The 22,233-nt window shown below is 41.1% G+C and overlaps 1 protein-coding gene across 4 annotated transcripts in view; it reads right to left on the bottom strand.

The window, feature by feature from the left end:
* Positions 1-22,221, bottom strand: part of IQCK (IQ motif containing K) — a 225,042-nt gene extending 202,821 nt beyond the window's left edge. For all 4 annotated transcript variants that reach the window (XM_053659501.1, XM_053659504.1, XM_053659503.1 and 1 more), the window contains exons 1-4: positions 22,003-22,221; positions 4,923-4,987; positions 2,748-2,868; positions 879-976 (exon numbers count right to left, since the gene is read on the bottom strand). In XM_053659501.1, coding sequence (XP_053515476.1) covers positions 879-976; positions 2,748-2,868; positions 4,923-4,987; positions 22,003-22,183 — 465 coding nt within the window. In that variant the 5' untranslated portion in view covers positions 22,184-22,221. The remainder of the gene's footprint in view (positions 1-878; positions 977-2,747; positions 2,869-4,922; positions 4,988-22,002) is intronic.
* Positions 22,222-22,233: the final 12 nt, after the last annotated feature.

The raw sequence follows: 22,233 nt of genomic DNA, 5'->3' as shown, positions 1-22,233 counted from the left end.
GGGCAGCTAAGCAGGTGACACCACTAACTGTGAGTGATTTTAATACTCTGCGGCATGTCAACTGATTGGGATTTGCACTGTAGTTACTGCCATTTTCTTAGTATCACTTTGAATCATCTAATCTGGATTTAAATCCTAGCTCTGCCAGTCTCCCTTGATCTCATTTCTGAACCTCTCTTTTCTCATCTGCAAAACATAGACAAAAACAACAGAAGGAACCTCACAGGGTTATTGTGAGGGAAAAATGAAATGGCTGATAAGGCACTTAGCAAAGGGCTTTGATCGATATTAAATGTTGTTGCTATTTTATTCTTTTCCTGTGGGCTACCTAAAATTCTAGCATTCAAATCTATGCAGGGAACATACCCAAAGTAACCTGTCAACTGTAGAAAAGAGGGAGTCTGAAAGAGTATTTACATGGGGCAGCACCATGATCAAAACTCAACTCACACTAGCTGCAGTGTGATAATGACCAGTATATACTGAGCATTCACTGTGTGCAGACCTCCATGGAGCAAGTTACATGCATGGCATTTGTCATGATGAGGAGTAGGGGGGAGGCCAGAGGTGAGGAGATCAATTCAGAGTGGAAGAAAAGGTAAGGAGAGCTTTAATCCATGCATGTAACAAACAGAGAAACAGGCCCAAGAAACTTGGCAGATAACCCTGTGAAACCCGAGTGGCCAGACAGATGGCAGTGCATGTGTGTGTACAACTATGTTCCCCGACTGAAACTGAGTAAGTGACCCCAAACACAGGCTTCCCTTCTCAAAGGGATCACTTTGAGAACTACCACTTGAGGGTGCTGAGATAATGATCTACCATCTGATAAAAATGAATCACTGAGCATTTAGAAGTAAAGAAATAAAACCACTGACCTCAAAACATTTTTCTTTCTTGGCCTGGTGAAGCAGACTAGCTATTCCAGGAAGCAAAACTGGAAAAACGAATGTTTCCAAATATTCTTTGGGAGAGCCTAAAACAAACAAAAAGATTCCTACTAAAAATCCCAAATTGCTGTCAAGGTCACAGGCATCAATTCAACAACAACAGAAATTCCCAATTTGGGGTGCTGTAAAAAAGGAAATTTTATTCATTGCCAAAGAGCTCAACTGTGATACACAGTACAGCTGTGAAAACAGCATGGCTGTGTGGTGGCCCTGGGGTTAGGATCCTCTATAGCTAGACAGCTCTGTCCTGCTTCACTCTGTGTCATTGTAATTTGTGCTACACTGATCTGCTCTACTCTGCTCTGGTGAGACACCTTCCCTGTTTCATTTCAGCTGGGGACGCTGTCTTCAGTCTTCTGTGGAAAGGAAAAGTGTGCTCTTACAACTAGGACTTATAGAAACAGAAGTTCTTAACCCCAGTCCCTGATTGGTCTGTCCCCATGCAAATGAGGACTCCAAATTCTTGCCGTTTGATTGGTCCAAAAGGCACTGTCATGATTGCTCAAAATGAAGCCACTTTGGTTGGTGGAGATGTTAATGGAGTGGAGGGATATAGCTGCACAGCTCCTATTGAATGAGGAAAGCCTAAATCCTATTGGCTCAAATAGGATTCAAGAACTCTTTTATAAGGGCTGACTCAAATAACAGAAGCAAAGGGCAGGCAAGCAGTTCAGTGCACACTTCTCCCTGAAGTACAGTTTGCATGAGAGGCCCCCATGTAGAAATGGCTCCTAGGTTCTGTTTTTTTAAGAATTTAAGTCCAGTTAGCCACCAATAGCCCTTCTTAGTAGTATCTCCTTCTCAGGGCTCACACAGCAGGACTAATTAATCTGGGAAAACCGTTTGCTTCTGAACCAAAAAACAAACAAACAAAAATCCAAAACTCCAAAACAAAAAAATTGTCCACAAAATAACATGACCTTAAATATTACTGGAGACTCCTGAGTTGGGCTGTGTTGTATTACTAAGGAAACCTTAAAGTACATTTGCACCTTTGCAGTTTAGTGAAGATATGGGCCAGGTGTTACACAGCTGCAGGTATAGCAAGGCCAATGTGACTGAAGGAAAATGAGCAAGGGGAGTGGGGTAGCAACTGAAGTCAGAGAGGACAAGGGTTGGAGTACAGTGGATAAAGCCTCATGACGACAGTAATGATATCGCTGGTTGCCAAGGTCCAATGTACACTAGCAAAAAGAAGAGAACAAACCGGGAAAGGTCTTGGCACCAGGAGGGTATAGAGGAACCAAGGCTCAGGCAGAAAGGCTTAGGAAGCATGCATCTCTGACCACAAAGCAGGGCAGTATTGTATTTTCTTCTACTTTTTACATTTTTGCCCCTCTCTATTTAAAGCAGAATCAGAGTATGCATGTTACTTATCATTAGTACGATATTTCAACCTTAAAGATAAATCAATGGACTAAAGGCTACTTCTTTTAAAAATTAAAACAAAAATTAAAAGAACACATTGGTTTTTTTTTTTAAGATTTTACTTATTTATTTTTTAGAGGGGGAAGGGAGAGAGAAAGAGAGGGAGAGAAACATCAATGTGTGGTTGCCTCTCATATGCCCCTTAGTGGGGACCTGGCCTGCAATCCAGGCATGTCTCCTAACTGGGGATCGAACTGGTGACCCTTTGATTCACAGGCCAGCACTCAACCCCTCGGCCAGGTCAGTCAGGGCAAGAACACATTCTTTATGTGGTCTCTTTGAGGTCTGTTTGTCCACCCCAACTCCTACCCTATGGTTTTGCAATGTTACAAACTCCCAACTAAGAAAGGTAAAACCTTCCTTACTTACATGTTTTTGGATCTACTGTTTCTTGAGTGCAGGGTATATGTGAATTCATGGTCAAATGAGGAACCGAATAAAGGTGTTCTGTATTGAAGCCATGGAAAACTGTTTCTTCCATTGGTGAAACCTGGTGGGGGTGGGGTAAAGAATAAATTCCTATAAATAGTTTAAAAAATTGCATTTTCTTTTGTAACCTAAAATAGAAATAAGATTCTGTATCAGACTTTAGATTCAAGGAGCACAAGTCTTTGTCTCTCTTCCCTCCTATTACACATTACACATAAATGACAAAGAATAAATCCCCAGTAGAGAGAATACAAAGACCAATAGAGAGAATACAAAAACTATCAGTGGAGGAGAGATTTGCAAACATTCCCAAAAGAAACAGGGACGATGAGCTTCTTATCAGGTAAGAGAGTGGGGAAGTGGCAGCCCAGAATCTACAGTGGGAAACTATACCAGAAGATGGAAGTCCATCTTCCCACCAGAATTCCAAAGGGCTTCACTGCTCAGGGGTTCAACTCCACAGAGGGTAAGAATGAAAAGGGAATGATAACCAACAAGAGGGGTTAAGGGAAAATCTGGGTGGGGCTCCACTGGCCTGCTGTCCACATTTCCCCTCCCCCTCCTCCTGCCCTCTTCGATATACACAAGCTATGTTCACAGCAGCTCTTTCTTTCCAGTTTTCCTTTCCAATGACTCTTCTGTAAACAAATTAAACAAATAGCCTTGGAAGGAGGATAACTACTCAGGGTGCCATGTTGGTGGTCAAAAGAAAAGAAAATCCACCACTGATTTACTGATTTGGAGGCTGTGGACCCTGAAGAAAAGTCTTCCAGTGGTCAGTCACTCCACATGAGCTCTATAGGGTAAATGGAGGCAGTATGGCTTCCTCATCCAGGTGTCTGGGTACCTCAAGGAAGCTGTTTCCCCATAATCTTGAATGGGACTGATAAACTGTGATCTCATAGCCTTGAGACTGGGTCCGATAAACTGTTCCCATATCCCTGAGTGGGTTCGTATGCATAGTATAAAGCTCTGTTGCATAAGATCTATTGGCACCCTGTTAGCTTTGTCTGTATTCTAGTACTTAAGCAGATAGGGACTCCCTGCTGGGTGCCACAACGAGTGCCACGCAAGGAGACAGGTGACATGCAGTGTGCCATACAGAGACATGCAGGGAGATGTGCAGCATGCGTGGCTCACCCACCTGTGAATAAAGGCATGTCAAGCACCCCCAGAGCTCCATGCATTTTCTTTTGTCTGCTCAAATCTAGAGCAGACCTGCCAGGTCTTGGCTAGCTGCAACGCAAGCTTCTAGTCAGTGTTTTTATTCAAAGAATAAATCTATCAGGAAAACAAATCCACGTGTACAAGAGTAGAAGAAAACCACATGAGCTATGTAGAAAAATCCCCTCAGGCACCCATTTTACATTTTGAATAAGTAGTCAAAACTTCCTACACAGACAAACAGCGTGAACAGTATAAATGACAAAGATCAAGATCTACAAGGAAAAACTGACCCTGGAAGAAGCACAAATAATTCAGGGAAGGGAACTATGATTATTATTTACAGGAAAAAGTTGAGAAAACATTGTATACAAAGAACAAGAACAATACAGTCCAAGATAGTTCTTAAACATAAAATTCTTTAAGAGTAGCAGCTGTAGTAATATACTGGAAAGCTAGTCTTACACAGAGTTTGGTTCCATCCCTGTGACACTGCTAAAGCCCCTTCATCTCTCAGTCTGCTTTGTTTTAAACTCCATTAAATTCTTATTTTATTCCAAGTAGGCTGCCTGAGGGCCTCTCTTCCAGGCTGCCCTGTTCGTTCTTGGCTGTCTTTCATTAATATAGTTTTCTTCTCACCCACTGGGCATGCACAGGGAAACCTGCTCTATCTGCAACTGTCCCCAAGGATCAAATGAGATCATCCAGGAGGCACTGTGAATTAATCAAGGATTATCTGAGTCATTTAGCAGATGTGGAAAATGGGGCTTAAAGAGGTTATGAGACGCCTTTTAAATCACACTGTTCGCAATAGAGATAGGACTGGCCCCACATTTCTGATTCCCGTTCCTGTGTCTTTTTAAATTCATGACCTTGTGTGATGTTCACCACCTATCAGTGCTGTTTTTATTTAAAAGCTTTTAATTTAGGTCGAGGTGGGGCAATACTCACAGTAATCACAGTTTCTGGTTTGATTTTGTATTCTTCTGGAAAAGGAGGCAGCTCAGCTTCATACTCTAAAGAGCAAAAGGGGAAAAATCTTCAATTCCATCCTTCATTGCAGTTTATGATATAATTTTCTTTCTTCTACATCAGAGGTGTCAAACTCATTTTCACCAGGGGCCAAATCAGCCTTGCAGTTAAGCTGAATGTAATTCTAGGACTGTATAAATGTAACTATCCTTTAACTAGGAGCAAAAAGTTCAGTGCTGCCACCAGGTAGAAACAAGGTGCCAGGCCAGATAAAACAAGGTAGAGGGCCAGATTCGGCCCTCGGCCTTGTGTTTGCCACCTGTGCTCTAAATAGTATTACATTTTATTTTGGTTGGTGGTTTATAGAAATGAAAAACAAGTGGCCATTACAGATTAAAAATTAATGTGAACTACCTTATTACAATGAATAAGAGGTAATTGCTCTTATTTACCACTTGTTGAAGAGTCCAGGCTTTATGTATGAGTTCAACTTTCCCCAAGAGAGTACAAATTTAGATTTTTCTCTCTACAAGAGAATGAGAGTGACTAACAGAAGAATATGACATACAGGGAGGAAATAGGGAAAAAAAGGAAGAAAAGGGATTGCAGGGTACAATAAGAGATAGAAGGAGGACAAGCCATCTCAGGTAAAACTACCAGTTTGGGGTACATGACTGTAAAAGCAAGCCCATAAACCCTTGCTATTCAAAGTATGGCCCCAGAACCACCATCATCATCATCCCTGGCAAGTTAAAAATCTAACATCTCAGGCCCCACTGCAGACCTGCAGAACTTAAATCAGCATGTGATTTGTACTTCTATTCACATAAACTTAAAGAAGTCCTGCTGGAAGCTTCTGCAGTTTCCTATCCTGGCTGCATGTTACAATTACCTGGGAGTTTTTTAAATTACCCATGTCTTGGCCCAACTTAAGAAATTTTGATTTGATAGGTCTGTAGCAAGAGCCTGGGAATCAGTACTTTTCAAGTTCTCCAAGTGATTTTTTAAAAATATATTTTATTGATTGTGCTATTACAGTTGTTCCATTTTCCTCTATTTATTTCCCTCTGCCCTGCACCCCCACTCTTACCCACAAACCCCGTTTAGTTCATGTTTATGGGTCATACATATAAGTTCTTTTTTTTTTAATCTTTTATTTTTAAAATTTATATTTTTCTTGATTATGCTGTTACAGTTGTTCTATTCCCCCCTTCATTCCCCTCCACCCTACCCCCCCATCCCCACCATTACCCCCCTTTAGTTTATGACCATGTGTCTCAGGTTCTTTAGATTCTATATTTCCCATACTATTCTTGCCCCCCCCATCTATTTTCTATATACTGTCTATGCTACTTATTTTCTGTACCTTCTCTTCCCTTCTCCTCCCCCCACTCCCCTGCTGCTAACCCTCCTTGAGATCTTCATTTCTATGTTTCCACTCCTGATCTAGCTGTCCTTTTACTTTGCTTTTGTTTTAGGTATGGTTGTTAATAACTGTGAGTTTGTTGTCCTTTCACTGTTCATGTTTCTTTAACTTCTTTTTCTTAGATAAGTCCGTTTAACATTTCATATAATAAGGGCTTGGTGATGATGAACTCCTTGAATTTGATCTTATCTGAGAAGCACTTTATCTGCCCTTCCATTCTAAATGAAAGTTTTGCTGGATAGAGCAATCTTGGTTGTAGGTCTTTGGTTTTCATGACTTGGAATACCTCTTTCCAGCCCCTTCTTGCCTGTAAGGTCTTTTGAGAAATCAGCTGACAGTCTGATGGGGACTCCTTTGTAGGTGACTGTCCCCTTAGCTCTTGCTGCTTCTAGGATTCTCTCCTTCATTTTAATCTTGACTAATGTAATGATGATGTGCCTTGGTGTGTTCTTTCTTGGATCCAACTTCTTTGGGACTCTCTGAGCTTCCTGGATTTGCTGGAAGTCTATTTCCTTTGCCAGATTGGGGAAATTCTCCTTTATTATTTGTTCAAATAAGTTTTCCACTGGTGGCTGTTCCTTTCCCCCTTCTGGTACCCCTATAATTCGGATGTTGGAGCATTTAAAGATGTCCTGGAGGTTCCTAAGCCTCTCCTCATTTTTTTGAATTCTTGTTTGTTCACTCTTTTCTGTTTGGCCATTATTTGCTTTCTTCTGGTCCACTCCCTTGATTTGAGTCCCAGTTTCCTTTTCATTGCTATTGGTTTCCTGTGAAATTCCATTCATTTCAATTAGTTTTGCCTTCATAAGTTTGTCTAATTTGTGGCTCTAATCAACCAGTTCTGTGAGGATCCTGATCACCAGTGTTTTAAACTGTGCGTCTGAGAGTTTTGCTATTTCTTCATCGTTTAGATTTATAGGCTTTGAGGCTTTGAGATCTTCTTGAGCCATTTTTGGTCTGTTTGCACCTGTTAAGTATGAGGAGCGGAGCCTTGGACTCCCAGGTCGCTGGGTTGTGACGCTGTATGTGGAGGTGGGGTCAGAGCAGGGAAATGGCAGCCCCCTCTGCTGTTTGGCCCCACTGGGTGCAGAGCAGAGCCTTAAGTTGTTCACTGGGGAAGGGCCACTTAGGTCGCTGGATTATGACGCTGTATGTGGAGGCAGGGTTAGAGCAGGGAAATGGCAGTGCCCTCCACCGCAGCTCGCCACTGGGGCTGCTGGCTCTCGTCCAATCGCCCACTCCCTCGCTTGTCTATCCACGCACGAATGTGCAAACGCGCGACCACAGTCAACCCTCAGCCCTGCTTCCTCGCTGTTTCCCCGCGATTGCTTGCTGAGTTGCCCACTAGGTCCAACCCTGAGCCTGGATTCCACGCGCCTGAGTCCGTCTGACCAAGTTTTCCTGTGCTACCCCGCTCTGCCAGCTGCTGGTTTCACCCCTCTTACTGGCCAGGCTGAAGAATTTGTTGTTATCAGACTTCCGAAAAGTTCAATTTTCTGTGTTCTGGCTGTGTTTTCTGTTGCTAGTATTTAGTTATCTCTAAACTTGGTTGTGTGAGGAAGCATGGCTCTCCACCTATGCCTCCATCTTGGCGGAAGTCTCCATATAAGTTCTTTGGCTTCTCTATTTCCTAAACTGTTTTTGACCTCACCCTATTTTGTACCTACCATTTATGCTTCTTATTCCCTGTACCTTTCCCCCATTCTCCCCCTGCCCCCTCCCCGATGATAACCGTTCATGTGATCTCTATTTCTGTGAATCTGTTCATGTTCTAGTTGTTAGCTGTTAGTTTTTGGTGTTTTTTTGTTTTTGCTTGTTTTTTTAGGTTCCGTGGTTGACAGTTGTAGGTTTGTTGTCATTTTACTGTTTGTATCTTTGATCTTCTCCTTTTCCTTAGATAAGTCCCTTGAACATTCACATAATAGAAATTTGGTGATAATGAACTCTTTTAATTTGACCTTACCTGGGGAGCACATTATATGTCCTTCCATTCTTAAGGATGACTTTGCTGAATAGAGTAATCTTAGATGTAGGTCCCTGCCTTAATAACTTCAAATACTTCTTTCCAGCCCCTTCTTGCCTACACAGTTTCTTTGGAGAATTCAGCAGATAGTCTTATGGAAACTCCTTTGTAGATAAGTCCCCTTTTCTCTTGCTGCTTTTAAGATTCTCTCCTTAAATTTAATCTAGCCTAATGTAATTATGATGTGACTTGGTGGGTGCTTCCTTGAGTCCAACTACTTTGGGACTCTCAGAGCTTCCTGAAATTCCTGGGAGTATATCTCCTTTGCCAGATTGGGGAAGTTCTTCATTATGTTTTCCAATCAGTTTTCAATTTCTTGATCTTCCTCATCTCCTTCTGGTACCCCTATGATTCAGATGTTGGAACATTTAAACTTGTCCCAGTGGTTCCTCAGCTTCTATTTTTTGAATTTTTTAAAAAATTTATTTAATTGTTGTTCAACTGCAGTTTTCTGTCTTTTACTCCCATCCCAGCCCACCCCTGCAGTGCTCCACACCTCCCATTTCCACCCCCCCTTAGGTTTCACCGATGTGTCCTTTATACTTGTTCATATAAATCCTTCCCCTTTTCCCCTGAAATTCCCTCCCCTCTCCTCTCTGGTCACTGTCAGCCTGTCCTCTATTTCAGTGTTTTTGTTTTTATTTTGCTGGCTTGTTTGTTTTCTTGTTTAGCTTCCTGTTAAAGGTGAGATCATATGGTATTTGTCTGTCAACACCAGGCTTATATCATTCACTATAATGCTTTCTAGTTCCATCCATGCTGTTGCAAAGGGTAGGAGCTCCTTCTTTCTTTCTGCTGCATAGAATTCCATTGTGCATATGTACCATAATTTTTTGATGCCTTCATTTACTGCCAGGCACCCAGGTTGCTTCCAACTCTTGGCTATTGTAAATTGTGCTGCTGTAAACATTGGAGTGCATACGTTCTTTTGGATTGGTGTTTCAGGGTTATTAGGATATAATCCCAGCAGTGGAATTCCTGGGTCAAAAGGCAGGTCCATTTTTAGTTTTCTGAGAAAATTCCATTCTGTTTTCCACAGTGGTTGTACCAGTATGCAATCCCACCAACAATGGATTAGGGTACCATTTTCTCCACAACCTCTCCAACACTTGTTTGTTGCTTTGTTTATCATGGCCATTCTGACTGGTGTAAAATAGTATCTCATTGTGGTTTTAATTTGCATCTCTCTGATAGCTAGCAATATTGAGCATCTTTTCATGTGTCTCTGGATCTTCTGTATCTCCTCCTTGGAGAAATATCTGTGCAAGTCTGTTGCCCATTTTTTGTGTTGCTTGTCGTCTTATACTGAAGTCCTGTAAGTTCTTTGTATATTTTGGAGATTAAACCCTTGTCTGAGGTGTCATTGGCAAATATGTTTTCCCATATAGTTGGTTCTCTTTGTGTTTTAATACTGTTTTCTTTAGCCATGCAGAAACTTTTTATTTTGATGAGATCCCATTTGTTTATTCTTTCTTTTATGTCCCTTGCTCTAGGGGACATATCAGTAAAAATGTTGCTGTGTGAAATATCCGAGACTTTCCTGCCAATGTTCTCCTCTAGGACTTTAATGGAGTCACAGCTTATATTTAAGTCTTTTATCCACCTTGAGTTTATTTTGGTGTATGGTGTAAGTTGGCGATCGAGTTTCATTTTTTTTGCAGGTAGCTGTCTAGTTCTCCCAACACCATTTGTGGAGGAGGCTATTTTTAGTCCTTTTTATATTGCTGCCCCCATTGTAGAATATAGACTGAATATAGAGACTTGGGTTTATTTCTGGGCTCTCTGTTCTGTTCCATTGGTCCATATCCCTGATTTTATGCCAGTACCAGGCTGTTTTGATTACAGCCCTCGTACTTTGTCCTTCTTTCTCAAAATTGCAGGTGTTATTCGGGGTCATTTATGGTTCCATATAAACTTTTGAAGTGTTTGTTCTATGTCTGTGGAGGGTGTCATTGGCAATTTAATAGGTAATGCATTGAATCTGTAAATTGCTTTGGGTAGTATGGACATTTTGATGATATTAATTCTTCCAATCCATGAACACGGTATATGTTTCCATTTGTTTGCATCTTCTTTGATTTCTTTCTTCAGTGTTGTGTGGTTTTCTGCATACAGGTCTTTTACTTCCTTGGTTAGTTTTATTCCTAGGTATTTTACTTATCTTTTTGCTATATCAAATGGGATATATTTTTTAAAATTTCTGCTTCTGCTGTTTCATTGTTGGTATACAAAAATGCCTTTGATTTCTGGATATTGACTTTGTATCCTGCTGTTTTGCCAAATTCATTTATTAGTTCGAGCAGTTTTTGGGTAGAGTCTATACGGTTTTCCATGTACACTATCATGTCATGTGCCAATGGTGATAGTTTTGCTTCCTCTGTTCTGATTTGGATGCCTTTTATTTCCTTTTCTTGCCTGATCGCTGTGGTTAAATCTTCCAATACTATACTGAATAGAAGTGGTAAAAGTGGACAACCTTGTCTTGTTCCTGATCTTAGTGGAAAAGATTTTAGTTATGGCCCATTGAGTATGATGTTGGCTGTAGGTCTCTCATATATGGCCTTTATTATATTGAGGAATGCTCACTCTACTCCCGCTTTGCTGAGTGTTTTTATCATAAATGGGTGTTGTACCTTATCAAAAGCTTTTTCCGCATCTATTGATATGATCATGTGATTTTTGTCTTTGCTTTTGTTTATGTAATGTATTACATTTACTGATTTTCGAATATTGAAGCATCCTTGCATCCCTGGGATGAATCCCACTTGGTCATGGTGTATGATCTTTTTAATGTATTTTTGGATGGGGTTTGCCAATATTTTTTGTTGAGAATTTTAGCATCTATGTCCATCAGTGATACTGGCCTTAAGTTTTCTTTCTTTGTTGTATCTTTATCTGGTTTTGGGATTAGATGCTGGCTTCATAAAAAGAATTTGGAAGTTTTCCATTCTTCTGGATTTTTTGGAATAGTCTGTGGAGAATAGGGGTTAGCTCTTCCTTAAATGCTTTGTAGAATTCTCCTGTGAAACGATCTGGTCCAGGGCTTTTGTGTGTTGGGAGATTTTTGATTACTGCTTCAATTTAATTTGCTGTTATTGGTTTATCCAGGCTTTCCACTTCTTCTTCGTTGAGTTTTTGAAGATTATACTTTTCTAGAAATTTGTCCAATTCACCTCAGTTTTCAAATTTCTTGGCATACAGTTCTTCATAGTAATTTCTTAAAATCTTTTCCATTTCTGTGATGTCAGTTGTAATCTCTCCTCTTTCATTTCTGATTGTGTTTATTTGGGTCCTCCCTCTTCTTTACTTGACCCTGCTTAAAGGCTTGTCTAATTTTGTTTATCTTTTCAAAAAACCAGCTCCTGGATTCACTGATCCTTAGAATTGTGCTTTTAGTATTTATGTCATTTACTTCTGCTCTGATCTTGGTTATTTCCTTCCTTCTACTTGCTCTGGGCTATCTTCGTTGTTGTTCCTCGAGTTCTTGTAGGCATAGGATTAGGTTCTTTGTTTAAAATGCTTCTATCTTTTACAGGCAGGCCTGTATTGTTATGAACTTCCCTCTCAGGACTGCCTTCGCTGTATCCCACAACTTTTGGGTTATAATGAGTTCATTTTCATTTGTTTCCAGAAATTTTTTGATTTCTTCCTTAATTTCATTCTTGAGCCATTCATTGTTTAATAGCATGCTATTCAATCTCCATAATTTTGAGTGTTTTGGGCCTTTTCCCTTGGGGTTGGTTTCCAGTTTCAGTCCCTTGTGGCTGGAGAAAATGCTTCATATAATTTCAATTTCTTAAATTTGTTGAGGCTTGCTTTGTGTCCTATGATGTGGTCTATCTTTGAAATTGTTCCATGGGCACTTGAAAAGAATGTGTATTTTAGCTTCTTTGGGATGAAGGGCTGTATATATATCAATTAAGTCCATTTCATCTAGGGCATTGTTCAATGCCACAGTCTCTTTTGTTGATTGAAAGATCTGTCCATTTTTTATAGTGGGGTGTTAAAATCCCCTACTATAATTGTGTTGCTGTCAATATCTTTCTTAAAATACTCTAAGATTTTCTTTATATATTTGGGTGCTCCTATGTTGGGTGTATATATATTTACAATGTTTATGTCTTCTCGGTGGATTTTTACCTTGAGTTTTATTATGTAACCTTCTGGGTCTCTTTTTGTGGACCGCTTTTTTAAAAAAATTTTATTTATTTACCTTTAGAGGGGAAGGGAAGGAAAGAGGGAAAGAAATATCAATGTATGGTTGCTTCTCGTGCATCCCCTGATGGGAACTGGCCCCTGTTGGGAACAGGCCTGCAACTTAGGCATGTGCCCTGACTGGGAATTGAACCGTGATTTTTTGGTTTGCAGGCCCATGCTCAATACACTGAGCTACACCAGCCGGGGCATGTGGCCCTTTCTTTTTGTGTTCTATTTTGTCTGATATGAGTATTGGTATCCCAGTTTTTTTCCCGACCGTTGCTTTGGGATATTTGTTTCCAGCCCTTCACTTTTAGTCTGTGTAGGTCTTTTGTCCTCCGGTGGGTGTCTTGTAGGCAGTATATGTGTGGGTCATGTTTTCTTATCCATTTAGCTATTCTACGTCTTTTGATTGGAGCATTGAGTCCATTTACGTTTAAGGTTATTATTGATAGGTACTTATTCACTGTCATTTTTATACCTGTGTTTCTTGCTGTTGCTCTCTTTTCCTTCCTTTCCTCAAAGCAGTCTTTTTAGTATTTCTTGCAGAGCTAGTTTGGTGAAGGTGTATTCTTTTAGACTTCTTATATCTTGGTAGCTCTTTATTTGGCCTTGTATCTTGATTGAGAGCCTTGCCGAGTAAAGTAGCCTTGGTTGCAGGTGTCTGGTTCTCATTACTTGGAATATTTCTGCCCATTCTTTCCTTGCTTGTAGCATTTACATTGAGAAGTCAGCATCTAACCTTAGTGGGGATCCCTTGTATGTTACTTTCTTTTCTCCCTTACTGCCTTTAAGATTCTCTCTTTGTCTTGGAATTTCACCATTTTAATGATGCTGTGTCTTGAAGTGGGCCTCTTTGGGTTCCTCTTGATTGGGACTCTCTGTATTTCCTGGATTTGTGTGACTTTTTCCTTCATGAAATTAGGGAAGTTTTTTCTCATTACTTTTTCAAATACATTTTCTATCTCTTGCTCTTCTTCTCCTTCTGGTATCCCTATTATTCGAATATTATTATGTTTCATATTGTCTTACATTTCTCTTAATCCCTCTTCATTCTTTCTGAGCCTCTTTTCCTTTTCTTGCTCTTTCTAGTTTTTTTCTACTTTGTCCTCCAATACACTGATCCGATCTTCTGTTCCATCGATCCTGCTTTTGATTCCTTCAACGGTGTTCTTCAGTTCAGAAACTGTATTCTTCATGTCCTCTTGGCCCTTGCTGATAATTTCTATTTCCTTTTTAATGTGGATATAGTTTGTAGTGAGTTCACTGAAATTCTCCTGTAGTTTCTGGTAGCTCATTGTGAGCTCTTTGAACTTCCTGATAACCAGTTTTTTTAATTCAATATCTGATAGCTGACTTGCCTCTATTTCATCTAACATTGTTTCTGAGGCTTCTTCCTTTCCTTTCATTTGAGGATTGTTTCTTTGTCTTCCCATTCTTTGTGAGACTCTTGTTAGCTTCAGCTTCTTAAATTGATTTGTTCTCACTTCCTGGGTTTATGGTATGAACTTCTGTGGTATAATACCTGTGAGATTTAGTGATGTAGTTTCCTTGATCTCCTCTGTTCACTGGTCTTGGGCTGTCCTTTACGTTGGCTCTCCATTTGTCTTTGCCTTTTGGTTGTTTTGGGGTCTTTTGTGGGTCCTTCCCACCAGCTGGTGAACTGATGGTCCCTCTGTCCACCACCCATTTTAATCTGTTGTGCTGGTGAGGGCAGATTGTGTTGAAGCTGGTTTTCCTCTGTATACAAGGTTTTGAGGATTCTCTTTTTCTCTTGTTTAGTGTTTGCACTGAGTAGTTTCTCCTCTATTTAGTTGCATTTCCAGATAGGTTTTAGATTGAGGTTTGTGTGGTTTCCCGTCTCTCCTTCACCTTCTGTTTTTATCTGTTGGTGGTTCCTTTGTTGTTGGCTTTCCTCTTCCAGTGGGTATCCTGGTGTTCATAGCTTCCACCTACTCTGTTGTGATCAGATGCAGGGGAAGGCAAAATGGTTTATGAGAGCAGGAGAGTATCCTATGATATTTAAAGTAGCGGCCAGTAGAGAAGAGATAGGAGATCCTTTGGGGGTATATAGTGATAACTGTAATCTTTATCCCAACTAGACACTTTTTAGAAAGAATGAAAAGAAGTTAAGGCTGTTGTTGGGGAGGGATGTTTTGTGAGTTGCATCTAGAAAGCAGTGAGGTTGTGGAAGATCACATTCTGAGGTAAAGTGAGAATAAAGGATAGTAAACAGTTGTAGTGTAAGAGAGAATAGAGTTAACCACTACAGTATAATAGTTCAGGAAACAATGAAGTGGACTAAGATCTGGGAGGAGTGTCATGTAGTATTTACAATAGTATGGGAACAGCTATTATTTACAATAATATTAGAGCAATGATCGTATGACAGAATCTATGAGATACCAAAAATAGGGAGTATCGGACCTTCACCTGTGTGCTAATGGACCACAGGTGAAGTGAGGGACAGTAAGTTAGCAATACACTATGAATGAGGGGACAGGGAAAACCTGTCAAATGATACAATATATCCAGAAAAGGCAAAGAAGACTATACAGAAAGAGGAGGAATACAAAGATACTATTAAAAAAATGTAAGAATAATGAAAAAATAATAATACAAATATGCAGTAACTTGTAGTTTCTCTGCTATAGCAGAGTGAAATTTGTCTCTGTTTCTACTGTTGGGATGCCCACTCTTTGGGTCCAACTCTGGTCTTTTCACAGTTCCAAATTTTTTGTCTCACTTGTGGGGGAAAAATGCAGCAGAAGGGAGGAAAAAGCAATAAGGAAAGAAAGGAAAAAGGAATAAAACAAGACAAAAGGAAAGAGAGGAAAAAGGTATTGAAAGATGAAACAATAAACAAGTTAAAAAAATAAAAGTCTACTTAAATTTAAAAAAAAAACCCAAAGAACAAAAAACACCTCTTGATGGTTTCCAGCTGGCCAAACCTGTTTTTCTGGTCTCACTGCCTGGGGCAGGCAGAGGGGCAATTGATGTGGCCTTTCTCCCTTCTTGGTGTATTCAGCCAGTCTCAAGAGCACTCTCCCAAGATCCAGACCAGGGCCTTCCCCCAGCACCCCTCCCAGGGAATCCAGGTCCTTTTCAGATTACTCTTTCCCTGGGAGTCTCCACTGTGGGCTGGGGTTCGGGCGCGTTCATGTGCACGGCCAGGCTTCCTTGGTCCTGCAGGCTTGGGTGCAAACCTTTCCCAGCAACTCTCAATTCTCCCAAGCCGGTGACCACTGACTCCACGGGTGATCAAGGCCCCCATGTTTGCCTCCTCCTGCCCATTTCTGTCTGACACTTCAAGCAAATAGGTCTCTCCCGGTGCTTTTCAAATCATGCCCCACTGGGTAGGGAGGGAGCTGGTGATGCAGGTCTCTCCCAAGAACCCTGCTGCCTGCCCTCGGCTCCCAAAGAGTCCGCGGCAGACCCAGCCCAGGCCCCTGGTGCCCAGCTCAGCAGAGGTGGCAGCCATGGCCTGCCGCCTCTGCACTGGTCCTTCAGACCTTATTGACCTGCAGCTGTCTCCTCACCACCTGGTCTTTCAGTGTCCACTACAATTTCTGGACTCCTATATTCCTATATGCTGGGGTGCTGTTGGCTATTTGCTGTGTTCCTCTGCAGATCGACCAGGTTTTCCTCCCATTGTGAGGGGAAGTGGAATCCTCCCAGTCCTACTCCACTGCCATCTTCCCCCGATTTCCTCATTTTTTTGAATTCTTGTTTCTTCATTGTTCTGCTTGAATGTTTATTTCTTCCTTCTGCTCCAAATTGTTGATTTAAGTCCTGATTTCCATCCCATCATTGTTGGTTCCCTGTACATTTCTCTTCATTTCACTTTTCATAGCTTTCACTTACTCCTCCATGTTGCAACCTTATTCAGCCATTTCTGTGTGCATCCTGATTACCAGTGTTTTGAACTCTGCATCTGATAGGTTGGCTATCTCTTTATCACTTAGTTCTATTTTGGGAGTTTTGATATGTTCTTTCATTAGGGGTATTTTTTTTTTTTTGTATCCTTGCCAGCTGTTAAGTTGTAAGGAGTGGAGCCTTAGTTATTAACTAGGGAGGGGCAACTCACATTGGTGCATTGTGGCACTATATGTGGGGGGGGGCATCAGAGAGGGAACAATGCCACTTGCTCAGCTCTCAACTGGCTTATACTCACTTTCTCTGCTACCCAAAAGCAAATTGGGCCCTTGTGGTGCTAATTTCTGGGTGGGTGGGTGGGTTTGTGTACATTGTACGACCCTGTGAGTATCTCCAGTGAACTCTCCTGTGAGGCTGGGAGTTTCTCCCACTGCCACAACCCCCACAAGTTTTTACTACCAGAGGTTTTGAAGCTTTATTTCTCCATGCTGGAACCCTGAGTTGTGCAGTCTCTCTTGCTCCACAGTTGTTCTTCCCGGTTATAGACATGCAAATGTGAAACCACCCACCCTGTTCCTCCAGCTGCCACCTTGCTGCACATCCTCTCCACCAAGTCTGCCTGTCTCTCCCCCTCCTACCTGTCTGAATGAATGTTTCTTCTTTAACTCCATGGTTGGCAGACTTCCATACAGGTTGATTTTCTGGCAGTTCTGGTTATTTTTTGTTTTTAAATTTGTTGTTGTCCTTCTTTCGGTTGTACAAGGAGGCAAAGTGTATCTTCCTATGCCTCCATCTTGAATGGAAGTCTCTCCAAGTGATTCTAATATGTAGTGAGGTGGAGTAGGGCTGCCAGGTTTCAAGACTAATCCCAGTCAATTTGTTGAAGGTCTTAATGCAAAGAATATTCCATACATGTCTGCAGGGTAACAACTATTGCTGAGAGAGGGACAGAAAATGCTCACAGCAATATTAGTTATACTTCTAAAAAACAGTAAAAGTATTTCTGGAAAGGTCAATGTTTTCAAGGCAAATGCATAGTCACTTTGCATTGATGAGGAAAAACAAAGGTTCTGGGCAAGAGGATATAGATGGAATACATTTATTCCATCAGTAACTATATATGTTCTTTCATTAGGGCAATTTTTTTTTTGGTCTTGCCAGCTGTTGTGTTGTAAGGGGTGGAGCCTTAGTTATTCACTAGGGAGCGGCAACTCACACTGCTGCATTGTGGCACTGTATATGGGGGAGGCATCGGAGAGGGAACAATGCCACTTGCTCAGCTCTGAGAAGGGCTGAGACACAAGTCTTATATGGGGCACAAGTTTTATTTCATTAGTTAGTTCCTTACCAGATAGTAGGGCATTTCTAAACCAAAAAAAATTTTTTTATTCCTAGGTATCAGATTAGGGACAAATATGCCAGACTGCAGAAGATAAGCAATTGTGATTCTCAATTCTGGCTATATTCATTTTCTACTGCTATGCAACAAATAACCACAAGCTTACTTAGACCAACACATATTATCTCAGTTCCTGTAGGTCAGGTCTCATCAGGCTGAAATCAAGGTGCTGGCCATGGCTGTGATGTCCTCTGAGGGTTGGGGTCTTCTGCAAAATCAACAGTTGTGGCAGGATCCAGTTTCTTGAGGTTGTAGGTCTGAAGTACCCATTTCCTTTTTGATTATTAGTGAGGACTGCTCTCCTAGAGGCTGCTCTCAAGTCCTTGTCACAGGGTATTTCACACATGGTTATTTGCTCATTGAAGGCAAAGAGTATCTTCTGGTTCATTCTCTCTGATTTAAGTGCTCACCTGATTTGGTCTGGTCCACCTACAATAACCTCTAATTTAAGGTCAACTGATTACAGACTTAATTACTCCTGAAAAGTCTCTTGACAGAAATGCCTAGATCAGTGATTTATTGACTAGTTGGGAGGTGAGTGCATTAGGAGTGGAAATTTTGGGGGCCGAGCCATCTGAGAATTCTGCCCATCACAACGGTCCCCGCTCTATAACTTTTATCCCTCTGAATCATGTGAATTCACCCTTCTTCCTCCAACCCATTGAGAAACACCAATATAGTATAAAAGCTACAGGGTCTGGCACAAATAATGCCCCTTCTTTATTACAAAATCATAAGCATGTAATTCCATAACATAGCAATGTCACACTCAAGCACATCATACGACACTTTAGGTAAAATGTTCATATTAAAACTATAAATTAATACATGCATATTATTACCCTACCAACAACACTCAATTAATGGCATTAATTCTGTGGGACCCTGTATTTATCTGAATTTTATATATACATTTATAGCTTTGTCTAATTACAAAAGCTTATAGTGAGAAAGTTCCAAATAATACAGAGATATCTTAGGTAGAGTATAAGTCACACATAATGCCATTACAATCAATACCCATTGTTGGATTTGGCATAGATAAAATCTAATCTTTTCAGTACATTTACTAACATAATATATGTAAAACACAGATACATTTATTTACTTTAGATCTCCTAGAGTAGGTCAAATCATCCAAGTATAGAACCTTACCACACTGTATCCTTTTTCTTCATATTAGTTTTGCCTTTACTTGAAATTTGTAAAAATTAATCTCTTCTAATAGACTGAATTTTCTGATGGAATTACATAGGTCTGTTTGTGCTTACCATCATATTTCCAGAGAATACTTGTTGAATGAATAAAAGAACAAAACAGTACAAGTTACTTTTGACCCTTGGTCTACTTAACCATTCATGTTTACTGAGAGCTCACTACATGCAAGGAACCATTCTAGGTGTTGAATCCTGGACATCTTTTAAGGCTGCTACATATATTATGTGCCACATTTATCTGGCCAGTGTACTTGTAGTGGGCATTTACGGATACTAATAAAAGTAGTTTTGAGAATACAAAGCTCTCATTTGTCACTGGAAAATGAAAAAAACAAACAGCATTTACAAATAAGTTTTCATAAGGTGCCCTTCCCTGCAGCCCCCCAAAAAGAGCACCAGTCAGGTAGGATAAAGGTCTTGTTTAAGTTATTTACTTATTCTGTATTTTATCTCCCTGTGACTGAGTTTCTGACCCATCTGCTTGTGTGAGAATTTGCTTAAGTGTATATATCCTAACAGAATATAATACTTAACCTTAAAGACAGGATTACCACAAAGCCTATTTTTTATGTTTGCTGTGAGAAACTGATTGTACTCATTATGCCATAGAAAACTGCATTTGTTAGAATGTTTGTTTTAAGAAATTGGGCTTATTTGCCCTGGCCAGGTGGCTGAGTTGGTTGGAGCATCACCATGTACACCAAAAGGTTGTGGGTTTGATTCCATTTCAAGATACATACCTAAATTGTGGGTTTAATCCCTGGTTGGGCATGTAAGGAAGGCAAACAATAGATGTTTCTATCTCACATCAATGTCTCTCTGAAATCCATAAAAACATAGCCTCAGGTGAGGATTCAAAAAAAAGAAAGAAACTGGACTTGTTTGTACAGGTTAATAACAATCATTATTATGCCAGTGTATATAATTCACTATCTTTTTATTTTAAGATTTCACTTATTTATTTTTACAGAGGAAGGGAGAGAGAAAAGGAGAGAAACATCAATGTGAGAGAGAAACACTGATTGGTTGCCTCTCCTATGTGCCCAGACTGGAGACTGAATCTGCAACCCAGACATGTGCCCTGACTGGGAATAGAACCAGCCACCCCTCGCTTTGTGGAATGACACCCAACCAACTGAGCCACACTGGTCAGGAGTAACTCAACATCTTGAGCTCATTAACTTCATGGTGTAACTACATCACTTCATAACTGACATAAATTCACTTGCTTCTCAGAGAGCACCAAAACCCTTTGTCTTTGCTTTCTCCCTTATAGGCAGGCCTGTTTGACCAAAATAAATGCCATGGTTCTAAAACACAATGCAGGGCATGTTTCTGTTTCAACAAAACAAACGTTTTTTGAGCACTTCTAAATACCGGGTACATTGCTGAGCACCCTTGCATACACCATCTTATTCGACTTCTTAACAACAGCCAAGGTACATACAAGGATTATTCCCGTCTTACAGATGAGGTTGAGTAGCTTCCCTAACAAAACACCACTAGCTATGAAGAGCTATTTGCTTTGGAGAACTGAAAGCTCTGGGTGAAGGACAGTCAAAATAATAACTTTCAAATATCTGACCGGATTCTTTAATGGTAGAGTGATTAGCATATTAGGTCATAGCACTAAGGATATAAGGACCAATAGATACAAGTTACAAAGAGGACATTCAAGATGAAACAGGCTTTTCTGGATATAATACAATGTAATACTTGGAGAATAACTTTGAGCTCTGGATGGAAATTGAAATGAATGGCCTATGAGGGCATTATCAACTCTGAGTCCACTATTCTCTCCCACTTCTGTATTTCTCACTTCTCTCAACCCATCACCCTCTCTCTCCTTCCACCTGGACCCATACACTGGTGCATTCAACCTTTTTTTCCATTCAACAAATATTTGCTGACCTGTACCATCCACTACAGTAGCCACCGGCGGCTATCTAAGTTTATTAAAATTAAATAAAATTAAAAATGCAGTTCTCAAGTTGTACTAACCACATTTCAAGTGCTTAATAACCACATGTGCCTAGTGGCTACCACATTGGAAAGTTCTGCTGGACAGTGCTGTTTCAAACAGCTGAAGTAGTGATGGTAGCCACAAGAATGAAAAAATCTTGAGTTCTTGACCTTAAGGAGCTTATAGCCTAGGGGAGGGAAAAAAAGACACCCAGTATGTATCACTTCTTAAGAGCTAACATTTATTGAGTTTTTGTGTGAATTGGGCAGTGTGCTAAGTACTTTCTGTGACCATTTGGGTACATCCTCCTAACACCATAAAATAGGTGCCATCATTATACTCCTTTTACAGAGAGAGTAACAAGTTAAATTAATTTGCCCAGCGTACATGGAGTATTTTTTATAGGGCCTCATGACCAAGGGTATGTATGTGTGGGGCCACAAAATAAAGTGAGCATCCGTTTGGGGATCTTAAGGGAAGATTAGAAGTGCAAAGGATTAACACCCAAGTCTGTCTCTAGACCACTCTTGTTCAACGTGTGGGCCATTGATTATCAATATCAGAATTTCCAGGGTGAGCATTAAAAGTCTTGATTCCTAGCACCCTTTTAGGAGCTCTGTGGGAGGGCCCAGGGAATCTACATTTTAAACAAGCTCCCAACTCTTCCCCAGAGATTCTTTCCTGTTCACTAGATGACGTTCGAGCACCAATGGCCCACACTACCTGGTCCCCTTTCATTGCGCTTTTCCCAGGCTGCCCCATACTTGCCACCTGACTACGAATGAATTTTGCGCTGGTGACTCAGGCAGGCCTCTAGGGGCCTCTTTCCCTGGCGTAAAATGGGGAGCTCCGCGGGTCTGAGGGCACTAGTCGACTGGCGCAAGGAAGGCCTCCCAACACCGTGGCCCCCGCGGGACCGCTACAGTCCCGCCCCTCTCGGCTTGCCCGGCACGCCTACCTTCGCATATCAGCTCCCACAGGTTCTTCCTTGGTGCTTCTGCAACCTTCTCCGGCGAGAGGGCCCGCTCGGGGGACCTGGGGCACATGGTCGGCACTGGCGTCCTGGTGGTGACAGACGACTTTACTGAGTAGGCCTCGCGTTGCCCGGAGAAACTGCTCACCCGCCCCAGTGCCGCCATTGGCGCGGTTTCCACGACAACCACGCTCGGGCGCCCCCCCCCCCATGACC

The sequence above is a fragment of the Artibeus jamaicensis genome, unplaced genomic scaffold, assembly GCF_021234435.1.
Source record: "Artibeus jamaicensis isolate MK-2021 breed Jamaican fruit bat unplaced genomic scaffold, CSHL_Jam_final scaffold_666, whole genome shotgun sequence".
Taxonomy (NCBI): Eukaryota; Metazoa; Chordata; class Mammalia; order Chiroptera; family Phyllostomidae; genus Artibeus; species Artibeus jamaicensis.
This window is presented reverse-complemented; position numbering and strand designations above follow the sequence as displayed.